The sequence below is a fragment of the Furipterus horrens genome, unplaced genomic scaffold (genome assembly GCF_987537825.1).
Source record: "Furipterus horrens unplaced genomic scaffold, mFurHor1.1.pri manual_scaffold_2, whole genome shotgun sequence".
NCBI classification, from domain to species: domain Eukaryota; kingdom Metazoa; phylum Chordata; class Mammalia; order Chiroptera; family Furipteridae; genus Furipterus; species Furipterus horrens.
The window spans coordinates 203,509,824-203,534,252 of NW_028327172.1; the positions used below are offsets into that span (position 1 = coordinate 203,509,824).

Sequence of the window (24,429 nt, forward strand, 5' to 3'; positions counted from 1 at the left end):
TCAATAATGCTGTGGTAATCATTTTGCAGTGTATACGAATAGCGAATAATTAGGTTGTACACCTCAAACTAATGGTATATGCCAATGAAGCCTCAATTAAAAATAAATGTAAAAAACTTAAAAAAAAAAACCAAAAAACGGCAGTCCCTCCCAGTTCAAAACGAGTCAGTCTAACTCTGTATCATCAGAAAAACTATCAAAATTCTGCTCCTTTTGAAAATAATAGTTTTGAGACTAACCAAACAAAACCTCAGGATGTTCTAATCTGCTGTGTTAACTGTGCACAGCTTGCCCTCCCTAGGTTAGCAATCCTCTCTACATAGCTAGAATAACTGTAATAATCTATTTTGTAGCACAATTATGAGGAATTAAAAAAGTCATCATAAATATATGCACATGTAAAAAATTTTAAAGAAATTATAGGCTACTGATAAAATACAAATTGACTATTACAATGGTATATGAATTATATCGCAAAAAAGCTTTTATTTAAAAATATCTATTACAAACTTCAAAGACAGGAAGGGTAAATATTAACAACGTTCAGTGTATTTCCTGATGCTCTGAATACAAGGCATGCTGGAAGGCCCACACACATCACATACTGCCTTCTTCTGTTCTACTTTCGTTTGCGAGTTAATGCGTACTTCAGCTAAGTGGCTGGGTTATTTGAGATGAAGATCTGGGGAAGATTTTCTTGAAAGCAAGGCTATAATCTAAATACTCTATAGGAGCTCACAATCCACTATCTATAACACCAGAGGCAACGGGTTGACAGTGGAGCCAGACTGCCCAGCTCTCCTTTCTAATTCTGTGACACCGAGCAAATAGCCCAGTTTCTGTGTGCCCAGTTACTCACCTATAAAGCAGGGACAGTAACAGTACCTACCTATTAGGTTGCTGTGAGGATTCAAATGAATTATACTGAATCACTCAGTGCTTGGCACACATAAAATGACAAACACTAGCTTTTACTGTTATTAGGGCCAGAACCTTAAGAAAACACAGTACAAAGATGAACTGGTATAGTAACTAATTAATATGGTCATTAATAAACCATCAAAGCACTTTTTATGAAAACTATACTGGGCCACGGGAATAAGTCATTCATTATAATAAAATTCTCCATGTAAGATTTAAAAGCCCCAAGTCAACATTTTGCTTTTTGTCGTAATAACCATTAGGATGATACGAATAATAAAACTTCTTTCTTTTTAAGGTGGTTCTATTTATTTTAAAGATTTTAGTTATTTATTTTTAGAGAGAGGGGAAGGGAGGGAGAGAAATATGAATGTGTGGTTGCCTCTCATGCACCCCCAACTGGGGACCTGGCCTGCAACCCAGGCATGTGCCCTGACTGGGAATTGAACCAGTGACCATTTGGTTTGCAGGCTGATGCTTAATCCTATGAGCTGCACCAGCCAGGGCAATAAACCTTCTAAAAAATACATTTATTCTTTGCTCTCAGGCTTCAATACTCACCTGAAAGTATGAAACTTCCGAAGCACCAGTGGCACACACCTCTGTGACCACGGATAATGATTTCAAATCACTTGATAAACACAATGCAAGACAAGTACCAACAATCTGTAAGACAGTCAAATCCCCCAGTATATTTAGTATTATTGCTACATTGCATCTGCATAGGATACAGGACGCAAACATTCATGGGGGTCTAAACAGCAGACACACACTGCCTGGCTCCTGCCATGCATGTGTAGCCAGCCATTGAAGGCATGCACCTGTCTAGTTGCAAGGACAAGGAAGGACGGACACACAGTAACACAGACTCTCATTAAGGGTTCCAAGCCAAGTGCTGGAGAACCAAGACAGTCCATAGAGTCTACAATATTTTCTATGCCTCTAGGGAAAAATAAGATGATTAAGCTATGGAGGGAAAAAAAAAGCTATGGAGAAGACAGAGACTTAGCAACCATGGCAACCATGGGAGCATTGGTGCTGAGCAGAAGTCAGCTTCTGATTACTTTCATCACGTTCCTATCACAAACTGTAGCCCCTACCCACCACAAGGCTATGACATTAAACCATAATCACGTGTCTCCCACCAACCTTATTGTTAAAAAGGAAAACTCAACTAATTCTATGAATAGTTCCAGAATCTTCAAGACGTCATAACACTATTTTATATCAGTAAGAAAATTATCTTCTTAACATGTAAGAATAAAAGTTCCAATAACTGAAACTGAGGGGGGAAAAAAGTGTTTTATTCTCTTTTCATAGATCAGTTAGTTGCTATATTCTAAGATCAGCAATGTAGAAAATATTAATGGAAAACTTACCCCTGTGACTCGAGCAATTTTGAACATTCCATAAGCATAAAGTTCAATAAAACCAGAGCTTCCTCCAAGGACAAGAATATTAAGCCTAATTAAAAATAATACAACAAGCTGAGGACATCAGTGAAGATGGAGTTCTTAAACCAAGACATAAACTGTTCCTGCTCTCATATAATCTGCACACGAAAGCTCCCCTGAGGGGCAAATGAAACATCAAACAAATTCACTAATACTCAATATTCAGTCACATCAGCCTTACTCTGTTTTTTCAAAAGAACAACATCAATTTTCTCTAGCCTGAAAAACATCAGCTTACAGTAAAATAAGAATATATTATTTTGACGACTGCATTTATATACTCTCAATAACAAACAATCCTTTTTCCAGCTAATACAAAGCACCATCAATTTTATCATGACTGATGCTAAATGGGCTTAAAGACCTTGAATACTTAAATTTAAATTTTAGCAACTCTAATACTTCAATCCTCTTTTATTCCTTAATTGAAATAAACAAAGGTACATTATAATATTAGTAAGCTTGACACAATCAAAGACCATATAATAAAGACAAGTAAATAATAGCTACTGATGTCTGTATATTGTTCAAGATATTTGTTAGTAATAAAATCATATGACAAATAAAGGAATTGCCCTTGAAACTCTAAAAACTGCCTCAAATACCAAATATTAACTTTAATAAGTTAACTTGTTATTTAAGATATGTGCAAAATTTACCTGACATCTCCCAAAAGCTTAATAATTTCATCAGAATTTTCTTCACTAAAAGATAAAAACAAATTGGGTTATTTTTCAACTATATCCTTCAAATAATAAAAGATTATCTTACATGAAAACAAAAAAAGGCATATCTTACCTAAATATTTTTGAGGTGTTGCTATAACTAGAGAAAAACAAAGACTGGGGTAAAATATACTCAACAGAAATATATATTTTTAAAACGAATGAGGAAATTGCCACAGTGTTAAAAGTAAGGAGAAAGCTGGAAGATTAACTCCAATGAAATTAAACTCTGATACTTACTTTTTTGGTAATGTAGGTAGTTTCGGTAAAAGAAGATTTGTTTCATCTTCAGCATTATAAAAGGATGTTAGAACACTAAGAAGAAAAAAATATAAGCATTATAAAAACACCAAAGGTTTTAATTCTTTCCATTAAAAAAAAAACTAGTTTTTTAAATGCCCAGTTTTATACATTACACATTACCAAGTAAACAGATGCCACACATATTTTACCATGTAAAATAGTCATAACAACCACAAACAAGAAATAGAAGAGTAGAAAATTTGTAGGAAATTCTTCATTTACAAAAGGGTTTATTTCTGCAAAGAAAAAAAAATCAGCCTGCCACTTTACATTTAGTGGAAGAAATAGTAAAAAACAATTATCTCAGCATATGAAATATACATGAATTCAGTACTAGATACTAAGAATTTATGATTTCTTAACTCTTAGCTAAGAATCATCACTAAACCTGAGTCTGAGTAATTTAAAGAACACTGCTATTATGTTATCATTGAATTATGCGTTCTATGGCTTACATAACGTTTGCAGATTTGACAACCCAGCAGGTATATAAGATGACATGCATTTTGAAACAATCTTATTTACCTCCCTTTCCCCCATCAATTCTACCTCCAAATAAGGTTGGAAATAAATGAGTGAGAAGGTAAAAAAGGGGTAACTTGGGAAGCATTTTTTCCCACTTTAACACAAACTAGGTGTCCCAGGAGACCCTGGAATCTCTACAAACATTTATGAACTATATGTAGAAAATGTGTTAGAAATACACTTAGCAGCTAACTAGACCAGGATAGAAATTACAGAGTATACTCTGCTTCTCTGTCCTACAAACCCGCATGACCATTTGCAACTGCTGACTATTGGATGATGGATTCATCACTGTTTTATCTACAGTGAATTTCAGCCTCCAGGCTTGGTCCTTGTTATCCAGTCCTGTACAGCAGCCTCCCCCTCCAGGACAGCTGTCAATTAATATTCAGATCGGACAAATGCATTTGATATTCCTTTAAAACTTAATTAGAAAGGAAAAGATAACGAAAAGAATGATCACATTTACTCAAAAAAAACTTTCATTTTCAGTATTACCTAAACCACTGATTCTTTAGGCCACCTTTACTGCAAACCTGGTTTAAATGACTACAAAGATTGAGGCAAAATTATTTTCATAAAATAGGAAATGACCGGGACTATGGACACAAAAAAGAACCCTTGTTGCATCAAAACAGAAGGCTCCATTCAGTACTTTTCATACGCTAAGAATATTTACTGAGACACACACAAAAAAATCAAAACTTCATCGACTAAGTGATGAAAAGAAAAACAGAACCTCAATTTGCTAACCAGTCATTTTGATTCATTGCTTTAAAGTATAAACCAATGATATAAACTACAAAAGTAACTACCAAGAAAAATTCTGGCCATTCAGGTATCATTGCTCCACATAAAAACAGATGTTTTTTCAAGGAAAAAAAAAAAAATCTAAAGAAGGATAACAAATTTTTATCTTGGTAAAATTAAGAACAAAAGTTAAATGCAATGGACACATATTCAACATACATATACCCGTAAGTACCCATTTTAAAAAATGAGGGTTTCAAGAGCATCGCCCTATTGTGACTGGGGCTTTGTGTTATTACTCCACCTGCTTTCTGCAGTCACTTCCATCCAATGCATACAAGAAACTGGAGCCTCCACAGAAAAGGAGTGCAAGCTTTCAGGTTTTTCAACATCACACAAAACTATTTTCTTGGTGTCAGCAAGAGCAAAGGCCAAAACTAAAACAAGAAGATAGAATCAGAATAAATTAGTGTAACATTCGAGAAAAATAAATGGGTATTCACTTCTTGCCCAGTTTTACTATTTTAAATACATTGTGATCACAGAAATCATTCAACCTAAAAATCCTTCCTTTAAATACTATTTTCAAACCTAAAAGATATCTTTGCACATACTTATGCTGTTATCTAAGCTTCCTTTCAAATGCTCAAACTTTCATGAATAATCTACTACTCTCCTGTGGACTATATTTAACATCTTATACATCAAAGCCTCTAGACTGGAACCCAGTTGCCAAGCAGAAAATACAAACCAAGTCTCAACAGACTTAACAATAATAATTGTGTCACCCAGACACATTGGTCCCGTAAACATGCTTAAAAGGCAAGAAGCAATTCCATCTGCTTGGTTCTTGGGAAGTGTTTTATTCCTCTTTTTTGTTTCTGATCCCTAATGGAAAAGAAGGCCATTACTGTGAATAAATTATCAAGTACAGTTTCTCTGCCTCAGTCATTACCATCTTCCAAACATATCAAATTTAAGAATTTCTCAATAGTGGGCTATGCATTTCATTATGTACCAATACACACAATTTGGCTAGATGTGAGGTAATGTAGGTTTCCCTCTCTTCAAAACAATTTAAAGCAATCTTGAAAAAAACCAATGCTTAACAAAATCCTTTTTAGTGTCTAAAACACAGACACTTTTAATGATAAAAATATCATCTACTTAAATAAATTTTAACACACTGACTTTCATGATTTATTTTTGAGGTCCTGATATTTTTGGATGAATACTGCAAGATATCAAGATGTTACTTACAAAAGTTCTCTAATTTTACACGTCCTTTTTAGAAAAAAATAAAAGATGACACAAGAGATGAGCTGAATGAGTACAGATAAAAATAGTTATCTGTAAGTGATAGATTTTCAGGGCATTTTTACACACTTAAATTTATCCAGAAAAACAATTAAGCACTGAAGAGTACACAGCATTTTACAAAAGCAATTCAGTTTTCTTCTTAAAGCATCAGTGATACAAATGAACTTTAGGTTATGATTTACAGAGTTTTACTGTCCTGGCTGTATGTGTACAACAGTTCAAATGACACTGTCAATTCTAAAAACAACACACGGAAGAGGAGGGTTCAGTTGTCAGAGCCATAACCAGCTACAACATAACAAGTGACAGAATAAAGGACACCAGGTGGAGAAATGAGGTCGGAGCTGATTGTTCAGGTGAGACAAGCGTACGTGCAGAGAGCATATTTATGAACCATGCTTTTTTTTTTTAAATTTTAGAGAGAGGGGACAGAGAAGGGGGGGGGGAGACACACTGATGTGAGAAAGAAACATCAACTGGCCGCCTTCTGCAGGCACCCTGATGGGGGTGGGGTGGGGTGGGGGGTGGCACCTGCAACCCCGGCAGGAGCCCCTGACCAGGAATGCAACCTGTGACCTTTCAGTTTGCAGGACAATGCCACGGCCATGCTAAGGTACATTATTTTGGGGATAAAAGAGTCATGCTGGTGCTGAACTAACTAGGGGATGGAAGGTAAAGTTGGGGCTAGGTTATACAGGACAAGATAGTGAAAAGAACAAAACCAAAGCATTTTGTATATCCCACCAGGTTTCATTTTAGGCTTATCTTCACCAAGTCAGGTTGTATTTCGGAGATATCTTTGCCCAGAAACAAGATGGCAGAATTAATCTAAGTTCTATGAAAATGCTTTAAAGCATTCTAAAAATCAAAATTTCCCAAACTGGCATTTAAAATTCTAGTATATAATGAGAACAGTAAGTTCTGGAAATCAGCTTTCTTTAAAGAATACTCTCTGTGAATAATAAAAATCATTACGTTTGCCATCTGGTCTCCAGGCCAGACAGGTTACTTCCTTTCCCGTATTTTCATTTGGTGGAAAACTCCAAACTCGATGAAAACTTGCAAGTCGATGGAGTAAAACCTAGGACAAAACAGATATAATGGAAGAAAACAAAAATCCATTTCCAAAAATAAAATAAACCTATATCCCTGCTATAAAAAACGTTTAAATCATCTCAACTATAATATTTAGCTATCAGAAGAAATTAGAAGACAACAGTGTCTGAATGAACTGAAGGTATTTTCAAAGGGTGAACTTAAGGTATTTTCAAACTGAATGAAACTGGTCTCATTTAACCCTGTACCCTATACATTTTCCTATTTTTTTATGTCAACAGAAAACTTGTCTTTTGGAAAGAAACTTGTCTTGTCTTCAAGAAGATAATGACTCCCCTCCCCCCCAAAAAGAGAAAGAACCCAAATAGCACTAGAAAGGTACAGGTGAGAAGCTCGGACTCAGACAACTTAGGATATAACTTCAGCCATGTCACTTAACTGGCCTTGGGTCTTGGACAAGTCATTTAGCCATTCAAAACTTCCATTTCCACACGAGTCAATTCCTACCTTGGAAGGTCAAGATGATGCCCCAGAGTTCCTTATATTTCAAAAATAAGACTGTCCCTATTCCATCCTCTGTACAAACCAACCACCACTGAAAATAAGGAAGAAAAGGCAGAGCTGTGTGTGTTCCTAGCCCCCCTGCCACACCTCTGTAGTACCCAGCACTCACAGCTTTACCACTCCCTGCCTTATCGCATGGCATCCTTCACTCCTACTTCCATCGGTCCCCACTGGGAAGCCAGGACTCCCAAGGACTCGTTCATCCTCCAGACTCAGTGCTCTTTCCTGAACCCATCTCTGCCATTCCTTACTTCTGAACCCCTCCCTCTGCTCCCTCTAGATTTCATGATCAGGTATCATAAAGGTCCCCTCTATCTCCAATCCCTTCCCTGAAATGTACTTCTCACCTGAGGACACTGCTTCCCCGTAGTGGCCATTTGGCATCCTGCATCCCCTGTACCATTACTGGGCTTGGAGATGGGGTAGGTTTTGTCCTTGATGCTCAGTGCCATTCTGGATGATTTTTCTCCTCTTCTCTAAAACCCTCTAATTTTGAATCTCATGCAGCCAGACCACATTGCCCACTATCCCTCTTTAACGGACTCATCTAAAGACCCCTAGGCCATTCCCCTCACTCCTGGAAGGTGTACATCCTGCCTGGCTCACTCATGCTTTCCAACACTACTCATCGACATTCGTAGTAATTTCAAGGGCTTTTCAGTCCTCAACTGCCTGTGCTCCGATGACCGCATCTACCTCACCTCAGCCACTCCCAGGGTCACGCCTTGACCTTGTCATACCAACAACTACAAATGCTGCCACAATCTCAGTTTCAAACCTGCTACTTCCCATCACTGCCTCCCGCTTTCCAGCTTATCCCTACTTATACCCACTTTCGATTCTTCAAACTCAGCAAGACATACAATCCATTGATTCTACCGCCTATTCGTTTCCCCTCACCCAACGCAGGCCCTCTCTTCTCTACTTAATCAGGTTAAAACCCAGGGTGCATCATTACAATCACTCCTCTTGCATTTTCTTCAACTCCTTTGCATCCCCCATGCTCTGTCATACTTGCAGAACAACAACCCTGGTTAAACCCAACCATGTCTGCACATACAGTCAAAAAGAACGGCAGAGACATACAACCATGCTCACTACTCTCCCTTGAACTGCAAGACCATCAACCCGTGTGGCTCTTAATAATGACCAGCAATCTTACTAGGTTTCTGTAGTCTACGTGCCTTGACAGCTTTTTCATACCTCTCTTTTCTCCTCAAACTTCCAATATTTCCTTCTCCATCCTCACTCCTGGACGGTGCCCTTCTCATGGAGACAACGGAAGAAGCAAGTGTTCCCTATTATATCTACTCAGCCGACAGCACTGGCGCCCCGAAACTCTCCCTTCCCCCCCTACTTCTGAGGTTGCACTATCTGCATTCCTCTCTAGAGCGATGGCCAAGTCCCAAGGCACCCTGGCAGAGGAGGGAGACTCCAGGTCACGGAGGTCCTTGGGAGGGTAGACATCAGCACCCTGGCGACGCGGGCGGGCCAGTCAGCACAGCAATACAGCCCTGAGGCTGCCAAGTTGTCCTTACCACCCAGTCTCCAAGCTGGCCAGGGAGCTGTTAGAAAACCTGCAAACCGGCCAAAGGAGGAAACGCGGGCCGGTGAAGGTTTCCTTACAAAATGGCCGCCGGGGAATAAGGCCTCTCAACACAGAGTTTGCTACAATCAGGGTGAAGCTCCTAATATATTACGAACTAAAAATGCTGTCAACACTCATACACATTCCATCAGGAATCCAGGGAAACATCACTCCCTTGGGTTAAAGGGATTTATAATGGCTGGTGGGTACCCAACACAATATGGAACTTGGACAACATAATATAGATGCTTAAACACATCCTCTGGTGGCAGGTACACGCGTGAACATTTGCAGCCAAAGTCTGACAATAACTCATTTTTCTTCTGCTACTGACCTGCAAGCAAACTTCCGGCAGGGTCTGTGGATCTGCTGCTACACCTAGCTCATGAACTTGTAAACTGCTCATTTAACAAATAAACGACCAAAAGAGATGGGGATGCAGCGCTGTGTGATTGTGTGTAAACTTGTTTTCGCCATAAAATACGTAAGAGGGGCACGTAAGTTATCTTTCCCATATGTGGTCCCTTATATTTTCATCTGAAGTGCAGAGCCGGCCTGGAAGGGAGGGGCGGGGTGGACAGGTGGGCCGGCCCGTCCGCAGAAGGGGAAACTGAGGCTGGAGCAGTCTGCGACTCGCTCGCTGTCGATCCGATCCGCTCACTCACCTCGCCCGCGGTGTTGGCCAAAGCAATGAGATCCCGCTTGGGTGACCAGACCAGGAAAATGATCTCCTGCGGCAGCTGCTTCTCTCCCACCACCCGGAAGGACGGGAAACAGGTCGGAAAACGCAACATGGGGGCGACTCTGCAGCAACACCTCAGCTGGAGGCCAGCAGGGGCCCCCCGCGCCCGCGGAACCCTCACCTCCGGCCCACCTCGGACCGCGGCCGTACCTGCGCGAGGCCCTCGGTAGCCAAGGCGGCCCGGGCGGCCTCCCTCCCTCCCTGTCCCGCTGCGCGCGCCCGCCTCTGCTCAGCGCCGCCGCCGCCGCGCGCTCGGGGCACTTCCGGCGCCCTGGCTGCCTCGCGAGAGGAAGAAGGCGGCGTGGGCGCGGGACTGGGCGCGGGACTAGGCGCGGGACTAGGCACGGGGGGCGCGCCGGCCGCACCGCGAGACGCGGAGCCAGGGAACGACGGGCAGGAGCGCGCGGGCGCTGGGAGCCCCGGGGACGCGGGGGACGCGCGGGCTGGGCCCGGACGCGCGGCCGCAGAGGGGCGGGTACCTGGGCCGGGGCGAGTAGCCGAGCCCTCCACGCGTTTTGTATACACGTGTGTGTGCGCGCCTGTAGGCCTTGTCCCTTTTTGAGGACATTCCTTGCTCTCGGGGAAGGGACAGTCACAGGCTTATTAAGGGGAGACGAAAAGGAACGCCAGCGTTAGGTCCTGATCAGCGGAAGCTTCCTTTGACAGTTTCCGAACGGTGAACGGTGTTCTCTGTCGGGGCTGCTCAGTAGAATCACCTGGAGAGCTTTACCCCCTCCCCCGCCCAAGCAGCCCCCCAGACCAATGAAAAGAGAGTTAATAGGGATAGGACCCAGTATTTATTAAAACTCTGGGTGTTTCCAATTCGCAGCCAAGGTGGAAGGTCCTCTAACGCCTCTGACGTGGGCGAGTATCTTGATTATCCCATTTAAGCGTCACAACTTAGTAGTAGTAGCTCCACCAGAGTAAATGAGGGCTGTGGGCTCATCTAGGATTTATCCCATAGCTGTGGGAGCATCTTCTATGTGAAGGAATCTGGGCTACCCAAGTTCGCGGGACTTGGGCTCTGCCCTAAAGGCTGATAGGTCAGCCCAGCCAACACAAATCGGAACCCTTCTGATGCTTCTTTATACAGGACACATTTAAATGTTCAGAAGTACCCACGACTTATGACTGGGCTAAGAGAATGTGACCCTGTTACCCTGCGATTCTTTAACTTAGAATCTATGGTAGAAAACCATCTACCTTTCACTTCTTTTATTATTCAAAGGAGAGAGGGGCAGCAGATCTTCAACTTTCAACAAGCCCCATTTTTCTTCTGTCTGGATCTAGCCTTGTGCGAAGCAGGTGATAGAGGTAAAGGGAGACTAATTCATTCAGCAACAAATATTCCAGGCACTGTTCTATGCCGAACACTTCTTAACTCTTACCCTGCTGCCTTTCAGAGATGGGCTTTTTTTTCCTTGCCAAACAATTTAGCATGTCCCTCATTTCTATGGTGAGAATGGATTTGCCTTTTTATTCATGAAATGCATTTTCAGGTGTTAAGGTTGTTCTGGGGTGGCAATAATGGATTATCTGGATGGTGGGGACGTTCCTATGGAAACTGCCCATTTTCCTGAAACTTATCCTGAACATGAACCCTCGTACAACACATGAAAAGGGATGGTAGAGGTATACACTCAGTGTTACAGGACATGAGAGTAACGACCTGCACATTATGAAGCCTTCACAGAATAGTATGAATTTTCCAGGCGGTATTACAGCACAGGAAACAGCATGGGTGTGGCGTCCCAGAGGTAGCCAGGAAATAGCAAATAATTTTATGTGGTCATAGTAGTGCCTCATGTGTGTTGGTGGGAGTTGGGGGCAGGGATTGTTACTGGAAATGATCCATAGCAGCCATAAGATAAGAGCTATATTAACACAGTGTTCCCAGCCTTTTCTTTTTCCCATGTTGACTCTACCCACCCCATTTCCTTGCCTTCCCCATTTTCTAATGAAAACATTGCTTTGTTAAATTGTTTTATTTGTACTAGCATGGCACAGACTTGTGGGGAAGAAAGGGGCCACACGCAAAACCTGACAAGCCCACAGGAGGCCTGCGTGGCGGCCTTACAAACTCTGAGACCTACAGTAACCGCCTGGGACGGTCTGAAATTACAACTTTCTGGCTAAAAGCAGTTCATGGCAGGTAGTCATGTCCTAGCTCAGTATTTTTAACAAAGGTCAATCTTTAACTTAAAGTCTGTTGTCTTTTTGCATCTAAGGTAACATACCTTTGGAATGTCAAATTTCCTTTTTCCGGACCCCTCAAAGCACAGGCACGCACCTGGGGGAGACCACAGATCCCCTCCTTAATTGTTGACTATTAACCGTCCTATATGCACCTGTGTGAAAGTGTCTTATCATTTTACTTTTTATCCAATCCTAGAGGTTTCCCTTTTTGCTTTCCCCTGCCTCCCCAGCCTATCACCAGTGGGGTTCATCTAAGCCCCTGACAGCTCCTCCTTCGATTGTAATGTATAAAATTAGGTGCTAAACTGCCATTCTCCCGAGCATTTCTTAACCCATTGAGGTTTTGCTTCCTGGCAGCTGTCATCAGTTTGGCTCAAACTCACCAAAAATTCTCTTACATCGTTACAGTCTGTCAATGTTTCTTACATTGACAGAGTCAAGCAGAGAGTGGAAAGCCATCAGTGCTTTTTAAGGGAGGGAATGGCTGGAGATAGTCAAGCATGGAGAGTGGGAAGGGAGGAGGCAAATATGAGAGAAAGCACACTTTTAAGAATTTCCAGGCCCTGTGTATCCCCTTTGTAGTGCTTGGGGGAAAAAATGCAAGAATTAACTTTCTTGAAATAACTTTTTGGTAGCGAGGCCGTTTCTTTGATCACTACATCTCTTGGGCTAGCTCACGTTCATGGCATCTTTCAAGGCGTTATAATGGTATGGGGTTGAATTTTGAAGGGCCAGGCAGCTCCCAACAGATTCATTGGAGGAAGGGGATGTATTGTTGACAGCGCTGCACTCTGTTCTTTGGTTATTCAGGATCTTAATTCCTGTGACAAGGGTCATGATGCATTCGTTACAAAGAGGTGTAAAAGGTGGCAGGAAGACGAGCTGGGTGTAAGGGAGGAGACTCCAGAGACACTTCTGAAATAGAATAACAAGAACGGATTATTGATTACATGGAGAGAATGAAAATATGGGAATAGTCAAGACTGAGGTGGGATATTTGGATGCACAGATTCAGGGAGTGGAGAACTGGTTGTTGTTGGGTTGGGGGCGGGCGTAGGAGGGAAGACGGACAGGGAAGGAAGGGAAAGTAGGCCAGAGCAAGAGTTCAGTGAGGACTTTGTTCCTGTGGAGGTGTGGTGTGAAGATCTGATGGCCAGCGGGTGGCTGGAAAGGCAAGTTTGAAGGGGAAAGGTCAGGGCCTGAGCAAGGATGTGGGCATCCCTGTATAGGGATGGAAGAATGGATGGAGTTGTGTGGAATGTGGCTAAACTAGGCCATGTGAAAAGTTGTTATTTTTAAGAGGTCTATTTTGAAGCAAAATAAGCAAGTAGACTGAATTTCCTGGAAAGAGAAATAAATATAGGTTGGTGTTAGAATCTCTCTGCCCTACTACGGTTTCATTCATTAGGCAATAAGAAAAAAACCTGACTCAAAAAGTGCCACAAATAATGAGACTGTATCGGCTCACGTAAGTAGCCAGTCCAGCAATAGGGCCAACTTCAGGGCAGGCTAGATCCAGCAAATTCACATCAACAGGGCCCCAGCTCAGGGTGTGTGCCACTGTAAGGCTGGCTCCCCACGTGGACACGGGAATACCGCTAACAGCAACTGGAGCCCCATGCTTCTTCATTCAGAGGGAGGACAGACGCCTCTTCACCAATCACAGATGAAAGTGCTGAGCCCTGTGATTAGACCAACCCTGATCATGAGTTTAGCAGAAATCAATCACAAGTAAGGGGATGGCATTAGGCCCAATAAAAAGCCCTCCCCAAGAGGAGGAGAGTGTCGGTCTTCCCTCCCCCCAGTCCCATGACAGGCACAGGGTGGGGAGGGTGGAAACAATGCTACTGAAACAACCAGTCACCACTGTTCACTATGACAACCACAACTACTCAGAGTAGCTGTAAGTATGAAGTGCATTTGGGAGGTCTCCCATCCTGGCACAGGGAGTCTAAGCTGTATCAATTCATGGTGTTCTGTTTGTCTCCCACAACCATTTCGGTTGCTGTGCTGGGAAAGAAATTCAGAGACCTACTCATGTGACTCCCACCTGGAAAAGTTCTAATAAGAGCTACAGAACCAGTATTTGTATATATAGTGCGTTAGTTTAAGAAAATAAGATTTCGTTATAATTATGTTCATCATAGAGTTGTTTATAATAGTGAAAAAAAAATGCAAACAGCGTAGATGTCCAACCACAGGAGACTAATTTTTTAAAAATATGGTACATCCATGCTAAAGAACACCACTGTTGTAGATATAACTTGATGGTGACAACATGTTTATGAAAAGAGTATTACAGAATAGTATGTAATTACAATCCCATTTTTGTGGGTGAGATTTTAGTGTCTTTTGTATAGCTATTTATACATGAATATATCCTTAGAAAAATATACACAGAAGCTGTAAGTGATTATACCTGGGTGGTAGGATTAGTTGCTTTTCATTTTCTTTCACTTAACTCGCCCATGTATTGTCAAGTTAACAGGAAACTTCGTTTCCTTTGTCCCTGAAGCATGTGGGCTATTTAGGCTGACAGTTCTAGTTTTTTCCCACCCCTCACCTCCACATTTGCAGATGAAGACACTGGCCCATCTATTTGTTCAGGTTTAGTTTCTTAGAGACCCCCGGGCGTTACACTCCTCATCTGCAGGGCTCTGAAACCCCTAACCAGCATGAGAATCTTGCCTGTCCCACTAATGGGACACAACACACCTCTCAGAGCTGAGATCTGCCTGCTCACTTTTGATGCTTTTCCCCTTCAGTCTTGCTGAGTTAACATTTATACTAAATCACCTGCAAGCAAACAGTAGAGATCTTATCTTCACTTTATTGATTGCAATGACCTTCTTAGCTGACCCTCAAGTAATTTAACCCTTAGTCCTAATGTTCCAATTAAAATTGTATCAAATAAATGAAATTGGATTTTCCTTTGCATTTTGTGCAAGTTCCCCTTGCCTACGCAGCTCTAAGCATATTAGTTTCGTACTCATGTAGCACAGTTAGCGTTCTGTGGCATAAAGTGGTATATTAAATAGCATTTCTACTCAATATGTATTTATGAGCACTTACTACCCGAAGGGTAAAGAAATGTGTTAGTCTGGCCACGTGCTTCCCAAGGTTGTGGGGGGAATAGAGACCACACATGCGGCAGCCAGCTGCCTCTGACAGTGGTGTGTGCGAGGCACAGCTCTGGGAGCCAGTGGACACGCAGTGAAGTCCCCAGGCCGCAGCCGTCCATGAGCTAATCTGTACAAGGGAAACAAGTACGAAGTTGTTCTAATACAGGGCATGATCTAAGCACCTTAAAAGAAGTGTAAGTGAAAAGACACACGCACACACATTTTTATGTCACTGGCGGCAGATGTACTATTTCACTAGACACCCAACAAGGACACTGTGAAGGGGGTGGCATCAGACCAGGACTTTTTTGCAGGCTGTGGTTTTATATTTAAAAATTAGTCAAAATTCTGTCAAGATTTTTAGTATTTTATAGATTACTTTGAAGGGGCCAGGCATCAACTTAAGTGTTTTTCTTAAAATAACCTTGAAAGCTGACTTATGTTAAGTTTCAAGACTTTCAGATAAGGCTGCCCATCTGGTTCACACAGCTCATCCCAACACTGAAACTTTCAGTGTTAGTTAGGGTAGTCCTCCTAGAATTTAGTGACTCTAAATTCTTCCCAATATTGTTCCCGTCTGTTTTCCTTTTTCTCGTCCTTATAGGAAAGAGAAGAGACCAAGTTCTCTCCCTGTCTTAGTCATGCCTACTGTTATGGACTGAACTGTCTTCCCCAGAACATGTATGCTGAAGCCCTAACTCTCAGTACCTGAGAATGGGCCTATATTTGGAGATAGGGCCTTCAAAAGGAGATTAAGGTAAAATGAGGTCATTAGGGTGGGTGCTAATCCAATCTGGTATCCTTTAAAAAAAAAAAAAGTTTTATTGATTATGCTGCTAAGAGTTGCCCCAATTTCTTTTCCCTTTGTTGCCCTCCACCCAGTGACCCCCTCCCTCCAGTTGTCCCTCCCCCTTAGTCCATGCCCATTGGTTGTGCATATAGTTCTTCTCAACATCTTCCTGTCTACTCCACTCCCTCCTACTATGCTTCTTAATTCCTGCACCATCTCCCTCTCTTCCCCTCCTTCCCCCTTCCCGCTGACCTCCCCCAATATCTTCCCCATACCTAATATTCTTTTCCCACTCTCGTTGCCTTCTTAGTTTGCCTTTGTTTTGATTCCCTAGCTTCTGTTGTTGGTTGTTGTGATAGTTTTCATTTTAATGTTCGTAGTTTTGATCCTCTTTCTCCTAAACAAGTCCCTTTAACATTTCATAATAACAGTGGTTTGGATCTGATGAACTCCTTCAGTTCTACTTTGTCCTGGAAGCACTTTCTCTGCCCTTCTATTCTGAATGACAGCTTCGCTGGATAGAGTAATCGTGGCTGTAGGTTTTTGCTTCTCATTACTTCGAATATTTCTTGCCAGTCCCTTCTTGCCTGCAGAGTCTCCTTTGAGAAATTAGCTGATAGTCTTATTGGAATCCCTTTGTACAAAATTCTCTTCTTCTCTCTTGCTGCTTTTAAGATTCTCTCTTTATCCTTAATTTTTGACATTTTGATTATAATGTGTCTTGGTATGGTTCTCCCTGGGTCCAGCTTTTTTGGAAATCTCTGTGCTTCCTGGACCTGTAATTTCATTTCCTTCCCCAAGTTAGGGAAGTTCTGCTTCATTATTTTTTCACTTAATTTTTCAATTTCTAATTCTTCTTCTTCACCTTCTGGCAACCCTATAGTTCAGATGTTCACTCTATTAAAGTTGTCCCAGAGGTTTCTGAGCCTCTCCTCATTTTCCTCACTTTCCGTTTCCTCTTTCTGCACTGGTTGACTGTTTGTTCCTTCCCTATGTTCCAATTTGTTGATTTGATCCCTGGTTTTCCTTCCCTCACCACTTGTTTCGTATGTGTCTTCATTCATTTCAGCAGGACTAGCCTTCATTTCTTCCCTGTCTTGTTTAAGATCCACTGTTAGATCTGTAAGTTGTCTTATACTATAGCTCTGAACTGAGCCTCAGAAAGACTTCCTATTTGCTGGTCCGATAAATCATATATTTGCTGTCTGGTCAGCTGTGTGATTGGGATCTCTATCATGATCCCTGCCATCCTGACAGTTTTGTGTTTACCTTTGCTTCCTCGGCAGGGCTGTCACACCTCCTACACTATAGGGGGCGGAGCCCCGTGCACTCGTCACTGTTGGGCGACCCTTCTCACCACACTGTGGTGTTTTCTGTGGGGGTGGGGGTCCAAGATGGATTCCTGCTGTTCACTCTCTGCTGAGAGACCGGGAGCCTCCTCCTCTGTCCCCACACCTTCTGGGCCTCACAGTCCAAGGTAACGGGGGTCTGCCTTCCCCGGCGTTGGAATCGTGAGCTGACGGGTCTGGTCTGCAGCCAGGGGTGCCCCCAGGTGCTTCTCACCTCCCCCTAAATACAGGTGTCTGTGCTTACCGCTGTCACGCCGCCCATCGCTGCAGCTGCCCCTGCCGCCAGCACAGCCTGACCTCTCCGTACCAGCTTCACCCCTCCTGCCCATCCGGACAAGCACCACTTCTTTATAACTTCATACACTGGAATTCCATGTAGCTTTATTTTCTGGAACTTCGGGTTATTTCTGGTTTTGCGGTAGTTGTATTCCTTCTTAGTTATGGAGGGAGACGAAGTGTGTCAGTCTAGGCCTCCATCTTGGCCAGAAGTCTGGTATCCTTTTAAGAGGAGGAAATTTGGACACAGAAAGACACCAGGGATGCACACACATAACGTGAGGGCACAGTGAGAAGGTGGCTGTCTGCAAGCCAGAGAGCAAGGTCTCAGGAGAACCCTGTCAGCACCTGCTCTTGGACTTCCAGCATCCAGAACTGTGAGAAAATAAATTACTGTTGTTGAAGCCACCCAGCCTGTGATATTGTATTATGGCAGCCCTAACAAAGTAATATACCTACCAACTGAAAGCCTGTAGAAAATTCAATGCTTTCACCAAATTTTTATTGAGCACCTACAATGCATAAGAGACATAAAAGTGTATAAAATGGTTACTGACATTAACAAACTAAAAATTTTGGGGGGAAATAGAATTTGCATATATCACCATGTGAAAATAATGGATGAAAAGTGCCTCAAATGTGGTGCAGGATGCCAAGGGGTTCAGAGGAAGGAATTGGTTGGTATCAGGGACCGATGCAAGGCTTCCCGGAAGAGGAATGGATCTGGGCCAGGGCCGGAAGGCTCCATGAGATTTTATGAGACGGACATAGGAGGAAAATAGTCCAAACAGAAGACAATGAGATGAAAAGAGTGGGCACACTAAAGAAATGTTAGTCTAAATATTAGACTAAATGTAGGAAAAGAATAAATCTGATCATTCAGGGCCTACAAAGTAACTCTGTATTTCATTCAATTTCATAAGCAAGAAAGTGGGATGAAATTAGCTGTAATTGTTTAAGACAAATATTCTTCTAAAAAGCATAGAAAATTTTATCTGTCAAATTTCAGGGATTTTCTTTTGTTACTAGTGTGAGTAGGTATCTTAATGTTCAGATTTGCAGATGTCTAATTAGAACAAATGACCTCATCTCCCATCATACTTTACTTCCCAGAGATAATTTTATATCCTATTAGTTTATTCTTAGAAAAGAAAGACATTTAAGTCCTAAAATTAGTATTAATTGAACATAAGAACAGAATCAACAGTTTCTCTATTTTTTAACTTTCTAAGAAGGTAACAGTTTTAAAGTACGTAATTCCTGATTATCAGTAATATCCTATTTCCCCAATTCTAAGACGTCCTTTTTTCCTTACATTTAAGTATTTTTGAAATAAGATACATCTAATATTTAATATGTGTGATTAATGAGTTAATGGAGTTTTTTCCCCCTGAAAAGCTATGATTACATCAATAGTGCCTTTTGTAATTGATGGTATCTTAAACAAAGGAAATGCAGTGATGATAAGAACTACTGTCCATCAGGACCCAATTCTACAGTAGTCTTGGTCCCTCAGGTGTCTGAATTTCAGGGGGAAATCAATAGATTTTACCATGATATTGTGGATACCACAAAAATAAGGCAATGTCCATATCCACACCTGAATCAGAGAGCGTAACCCTCACAATGATTCTACAACATTCACATCTCACGGTACTAATCCTATCACCGAAGCCACCCATGTCGAAAAGGGGGCAAGAGGAAAGTTTCCTGATGCTTAAGTCCAGGAGCTTAGCTCACCACTGGATGATGCCTGAGGTCCACACTACCACTACACTGACCAGGACCCCCGCCTGAATATCCCACATGAGAGGTCGCACAGTCCTAACTTACACACCTGATGGAATTTAAATACCAATGGAGTGCAGTTCTTCTACCTTTACTCACAGGGTCCTGGCTAAGCCTAAGCACAGATGCCTCCAGACTCACTCTAAAACAGGTGTTTGGAAATGAGAAACGTCATCATGTAAATGCCAGCCATTCAAAACTGTTCAGTCTTAAGGAGATAATGTCAGATATCTAGCAGAGAAATGAGATAACCTTGGAGTTGGTTCTCAGAATTCAGATGGCCCCATTCAGTGCTGTGATACTTACCATCAGGGCTCCAGAGCCATCTTCACTTGGTAGCATTTCTCACCAACAACAGGACTGAGGCAGCCTGCTGCATACATATGTCACCACAAAAACAAAGCTGAGGTGTAACTGTTACTACCCCCATTATGAGAATGAAGAAACAGAGGCTTCTGAAGAGAGAATAACCTGACTCTCTTCCTCCTTCCCTCTTCCCACAGAGTAAAGGCTGTCTGAGGACACAGCAAGAAGGTGGCCATCTATAAACCAGGAAAATAGATCTCACCAAAAAATGGATCTGCCAGTCCCTTGATCTGGGTCTTCAAGCCTCTGAAACAGTTACTATGGAACTTACGATCCTTGGAGAACTTACATGAAGTGCCTCCTGCCAGGCAAGTGCCTGAGACACAGTAGAAATCTTGTGGATGATCAAGACAGGACAAAACCAAGTCAGGAACATGGAATAAACTACTGGTTGCAAGCACTGTGTCTGCAGCAGGGAAACACTGATGAGTGATGGTAAGACAGATGTGGTCCCTAAGCTGGGCCGTCCACACAGATCTGTCTTTCCTCAGCCAGGTTACTGAGTTCCATCTGCACGGCCCAGCACAGCCTCCATCTCTCAGTCACGCACAGATGGTACAGATCTGCGATGCAGCCCCGAGGAACACTGACTGAAAGTTTGTCTCTTGTTTTTAGTTAAGATCTAATAACTGTGTCTCTTCTTAATTGCTCAGGATCAGTTCCATTTTTCACCTGATTTCTTTACATCATCGTGAAGGTAAACAACAAAATCTCTGGGGATAGATTCTTATGTTGAAGTGTGAAGTCAGCCACTTTTACCAACTTTCCAAAGTGTGAGAATATTACTTCATATACCCAAGAATCAATGTCCTCAACTGTAAAAAGTATGTATTAACACTATCTTGAAGGAAATAATAAATCAATTTAAAGATAAATAAATACAGAGTGAATAACATGGCTAAGGACATACTGCCAGGAACTGTTAAGACAGGATAGGAATAAGGGGATTTAACCACCACACTATTCTGCTTTCTGCCCTTTTATAAAGAAAGTAACTCGCTGCTTAGGTTAAAAGACAAGCAACGGAGCAAGTCCTAATTCTAAACACCTCATTCACCCAACAAACATTTGGGTGATTCTGTACCATCAAAGGACAATGGCAAAAAGTACTTGAAAAATAAATATTTATTAATAACATAACCGTAATTAGAATCTTTACATCTTTAGATCTCCTTTGTCAAAATTCTTTCTATCATTTTCAGATTCTGTCTAAAAATAATTGTCATCGTAATTCTCTTTACAAGTGGACTTTAAGACACTGTACAATATTTTAATATTTAATTTAAAACATTTATCTTACTTAACATATTCTTATGTAATATAAACAAAACTTCCCATTTTCATTTTCTTCTGATTCTGCAAAAGAAAGCTATACACCCACTTTTCAGATAAAAGAGGCTAAAATAATATGATTAGAAGGGATTTAAAGAGAGAAAAAAGATACAGAGACAGAGCTAGGAAACCAGGTAAGAATGGGACAACTCACCAGGTCTCCAGAGACGCTCCTGAGGGGTCTATAAACCGGCAAATATCACCTGCCTATTATGTAGCTTAGAAAGGTGCACACCTTTGAAAGTGACAGAATTTAAGTCCAGCATGGCACTTTCAGAAAATGGCATCAAAGGTTGGGCTATAAATCTTTCTTATTCTCAAGTCACTAGACATTTAAGAGCAAAGATATTGATGGGCTCTTTCTCTCCTTTTCTTCTTCTTTGTAACAGATGTATGATTCATGGATTGTCCTTTAGTGGTCTCCATTTTCAACTTATTACTTTTTCTTTGCTTCTGCTTTCTGACAGCTCTGAAAAACAAGGTGCTAAATTATTTTGTAGAATGAGCAGTGAATAATGTAATTAGGTTGAAGTTTAATTAACTAGCTAACCAAGTAAGTAAACAGAAGGGAAAGACTTTACTGTATTATAAGCATAAATCCTCAGAATCCTAACCCAAAATAACAAGGAGATAGTCAGAGGCCTGGCCAAGCCAAATATTTGAGAAAAGAAATTTCTTTGAAAGATGGTTACTACAGATTTAGAACAATCTATTCAGGACAAACACACAACAGAGGTAACTAGTCATGCGAATGAGTTGGGAGGTTTCTTGGTGGTTGTTTTTCCCCCACATCTACATTGCTCGACTCAGCACTTCAATCTCCAAATCCCTTAATTACATTTTCCAGAAAAAGGACAGACATATTCTGGCAGTTAGAGGTGGAGAAATGAAACAGCACGGCAGAAAAAACTGACACTTCAAGAGCCTTATCTCGTCCGTCCTACGGCTAACCTCTCTTGCCTCAGCAGATCTGAAAGTCCTCCCAAGTGCCGTACGGATGTCCGCATTTTGTGATCTCTGTCTTCTTGAAGACTAGTTTCAAAATGAACAAGTCAGAACTCACCCTCTAAAGACACTAGACCACACCAGAAAAAAACAGATCCTTTGTTTCTGGTACGTTCTGAACTAGCTTACAGGTAATCTATAGCAGAGAAAGATTGCTGGTCTGTTCATTCACTTTCTCCAAACCATCAGCATCATGCCATTTATCAATATCACAAACCAAGGAATGAGCTGGGGCTGCCAGACTGGCAAACCCGGAACCTTCCCATGGCTATGCAGCAGTATCAGTCTTTAGATTTATTCTCCTAAACCGCAGCAAGCCCCAGGGAAAAGCTTACTCCTGATACTGTCAGGACCTGGGAAAGGAGCTTCATAACGAGCATACAATCCCCCAGTGAACCAAACTCAGGCCTCACTCTTTGTTCATTCAGCCTAGACGTGGAGTGTTGGGAATACAACAATGAACAGGCCTATCTGACTTCAGGGAGATGGGAGACCGAGACAAGGCAGATACCACCCTTTCCTGCCTGACCCTTCCCTTCCCAACCTTTTTTAGGGGAAGAAATTGTGGCTCTGAAATCACCCAATGAGGAAGTGGCAGAATGAGTTTGATTCTAGAACCTATGTTCTCTATTACCTTGATATTATATACTCTACTATAAATTATTTAGGTGTGTAAAATGCTAAGCATATTATAATCACTAAATACATATTAGCTATTATTTGTAGCTCCATATGACTATTATTCAAAATTTTGCTTGACAACTTTAAATTTTTCCATATTTAGATTTTGCACTATGGACTGGGGTAGCATAACAGTTTATAAAACAATAATCTTTTTATTGTTTTGTGCATGTTTTATAAATCTTTCTCTCCAGCCATTTTTTTAAAAGTAGGATAATGTCCTGATGTTCAGATAAGTAATAATTTTGCAAACTTAATGAAGTATAACCTCTTAATGGAAAAGTCAATGAAGCTATGCATGCCGGTATACAAAATTTAAACAAATTTTCTTTGGCTTATCCACTTATAAGAACTAAACAGAACCAGGTTTTACTAGAGGATACAGTAACAAAAACAGAAAGAAAATGTTCACTTTTAATCTGAATAAATATGACCTTCCAGAGATAAAGTTTTTCAACAGTGATGAAGTGATTGAGTATAAATCAATTAATTGTTTTACTTTGCCTTATAATTAAGTTGACCTAGTATTTGTCCTCTAAATTACTGGTATTTATGTAACTGATAAAATGAGCTTTCACCACAAGAGGGAGCCAGCACCATTCCAGTTGACAACCAAAGGAAAATTAATACCAAGGGAAAGTCTTAATATGAGAACTCTAAAATACGTAAGATGAACAGATCTGTTATGCTATACAACCTAAAATAGACTATTAAAGTTGTTATTTTATTTTTCTGTAAAAAAAGGTTTCGCATTTTCAATTTCATTATAAAAGTTTTTGAAAGTAGCTTAGGATAACTGTTAACAGGAGTTAGTACCACATCCTAAGGGATTGGCTCTTTGGATTAGACTTGATAAAAATCTAGTACTAAAGATATTAGATGGTTTCCTTCAATGAAAACAATGTATTACTGCCAAATAGGCTATCCAGGGGTATTTAAGAACCAATGAAGAGCCTGCAATGTAGTTCCAAAATGCAAATTCAGTTTCCACGTTTCATGAGATCACAGAATCCAATGCTCAATATGTTAACTAACTCCCATTTGCAACCAGAATTACACTGTAAATAGTGCAACAATCCCAGACCAATAGTTTATTCTGAAAGGTTTCTAAGGAAAAGTATTTTGTAAGATTCTTCAATACACTTCTTTAATTAATTTAAAAATACGACTTCTATCCTGGATTGCTTAGTGGAAATAATTATTTAAAGTAAATTTGATAAAAAGTAATGGAAAAGGCAGTTTAAATAGTAGGCAGAATTCAAATCGCTGGAACTTAATGGAACAAAATAATTTCCACTGACAAAAAATAAACAAATGAGAAAGAATTCTAACATAATCTTAAATAGTTATCAAAAACTTGGATACTTCTATTACTAATAGATATTTTTTTAAATCACAAGTCATATGATAGCTCATAATTTGATCCTGATCTCAATTCCCATGTAATGTTAAACCTGGCTATCCGGTTTTCTTTTTTTAATTTTTATATTTGTACTTTTTCCATTACCATTTAACCCCCCCTTATACCCCTCTCTCCTGCAGTCACCACACTGTTGTCCAAGTGCATGAGTCCTTT

The 24,429-nt window shown here is 41.0% G+C and overlaps 2 protein-coding genes and 1 long non-coding RNA gene across 5 annotated transcripts in view; 1 reads left to right on the forward strand and 2 right to left on the reverse strand.

Moving 5' to 3' along the window:
• Positions 1-10,053, reverse strand: part of ANAPC4 (anaphase promoting complex subunit 4) — a 34,193-nt gene extending 24,140 nt beyond the window's left edge. Inside the window, exons 1-8 of the mRNA XM_090267009.1 lie at positions 9,872-10,053; positions 6,974-7,079; positions 4,983-5,115; positions 3,341-3,415; positions 3,174-3,200; positions 3,035-3,079; positions 2,301-2,385; positions 1,483-1,587 (exon numbers count right to left, since the gene is read on the reverse strand). Coding sequence (XP_090123135.1) covers positions 1,483-1,587; positions 2,301-2,385; positions 3,035-3,079; positions 3,174-3,200; positions 3,341-3,415; positions 4,983-5,115; positions 6,974-7,079; positions 9,872-10,000 — 705 coding nt within the window. The 5' untranslated portion in view covers positions 10,001-10,053. The remainder of the gene's footprint in view (positions 1-1,482; positions 1,588-2,300; positions 2,386-3,034; positions 3,080-3,173; positions 3,201-3,340; positions 3,416-4,982; positions 5,116-6,973; positions 7,080-9,871) is intronic.
• Positions 10,054-13,722: 3,669 nt separating this feature from the next.
• LOC150020294 (uncharacterized) lies at positions 13,723-20,567 on the forward strand. Its single transcript, XR_016509339.1, has 3 exons — positions 13,723-13,875; positions 15,871-16,023; positions 19,973-20,567. It is a non-coding gene; the product is annotated as an uncharacterized LOC150020294 (long non-coding RNA).
• A 415-nt stretch (positions 20,568-20,982) lies between these two features.
• The window catches only part of ZCCHC4 (zinc finger CCHC-type containing 4), a 43,640-nt gene continuing 40,193 nt past the window's right edge, over positions 20,983-24,429 (reverse strand). For all 3 annotated transcript variants that reach the window (XM_090268202.1, XM_090268201.1, XM_090268200.1), the window contains exon 13: positions 20,983-21,636. In XM_090268202.1, the coding sequence (XP_090124328.1) occupies positions 21,501-21,636 (136 nt within the window). In that variant the 3' untranslated portion in view covers positions 20,983-21,500. The remainder of the gene's footprint in view (positions 21,637-24,429) is intronic.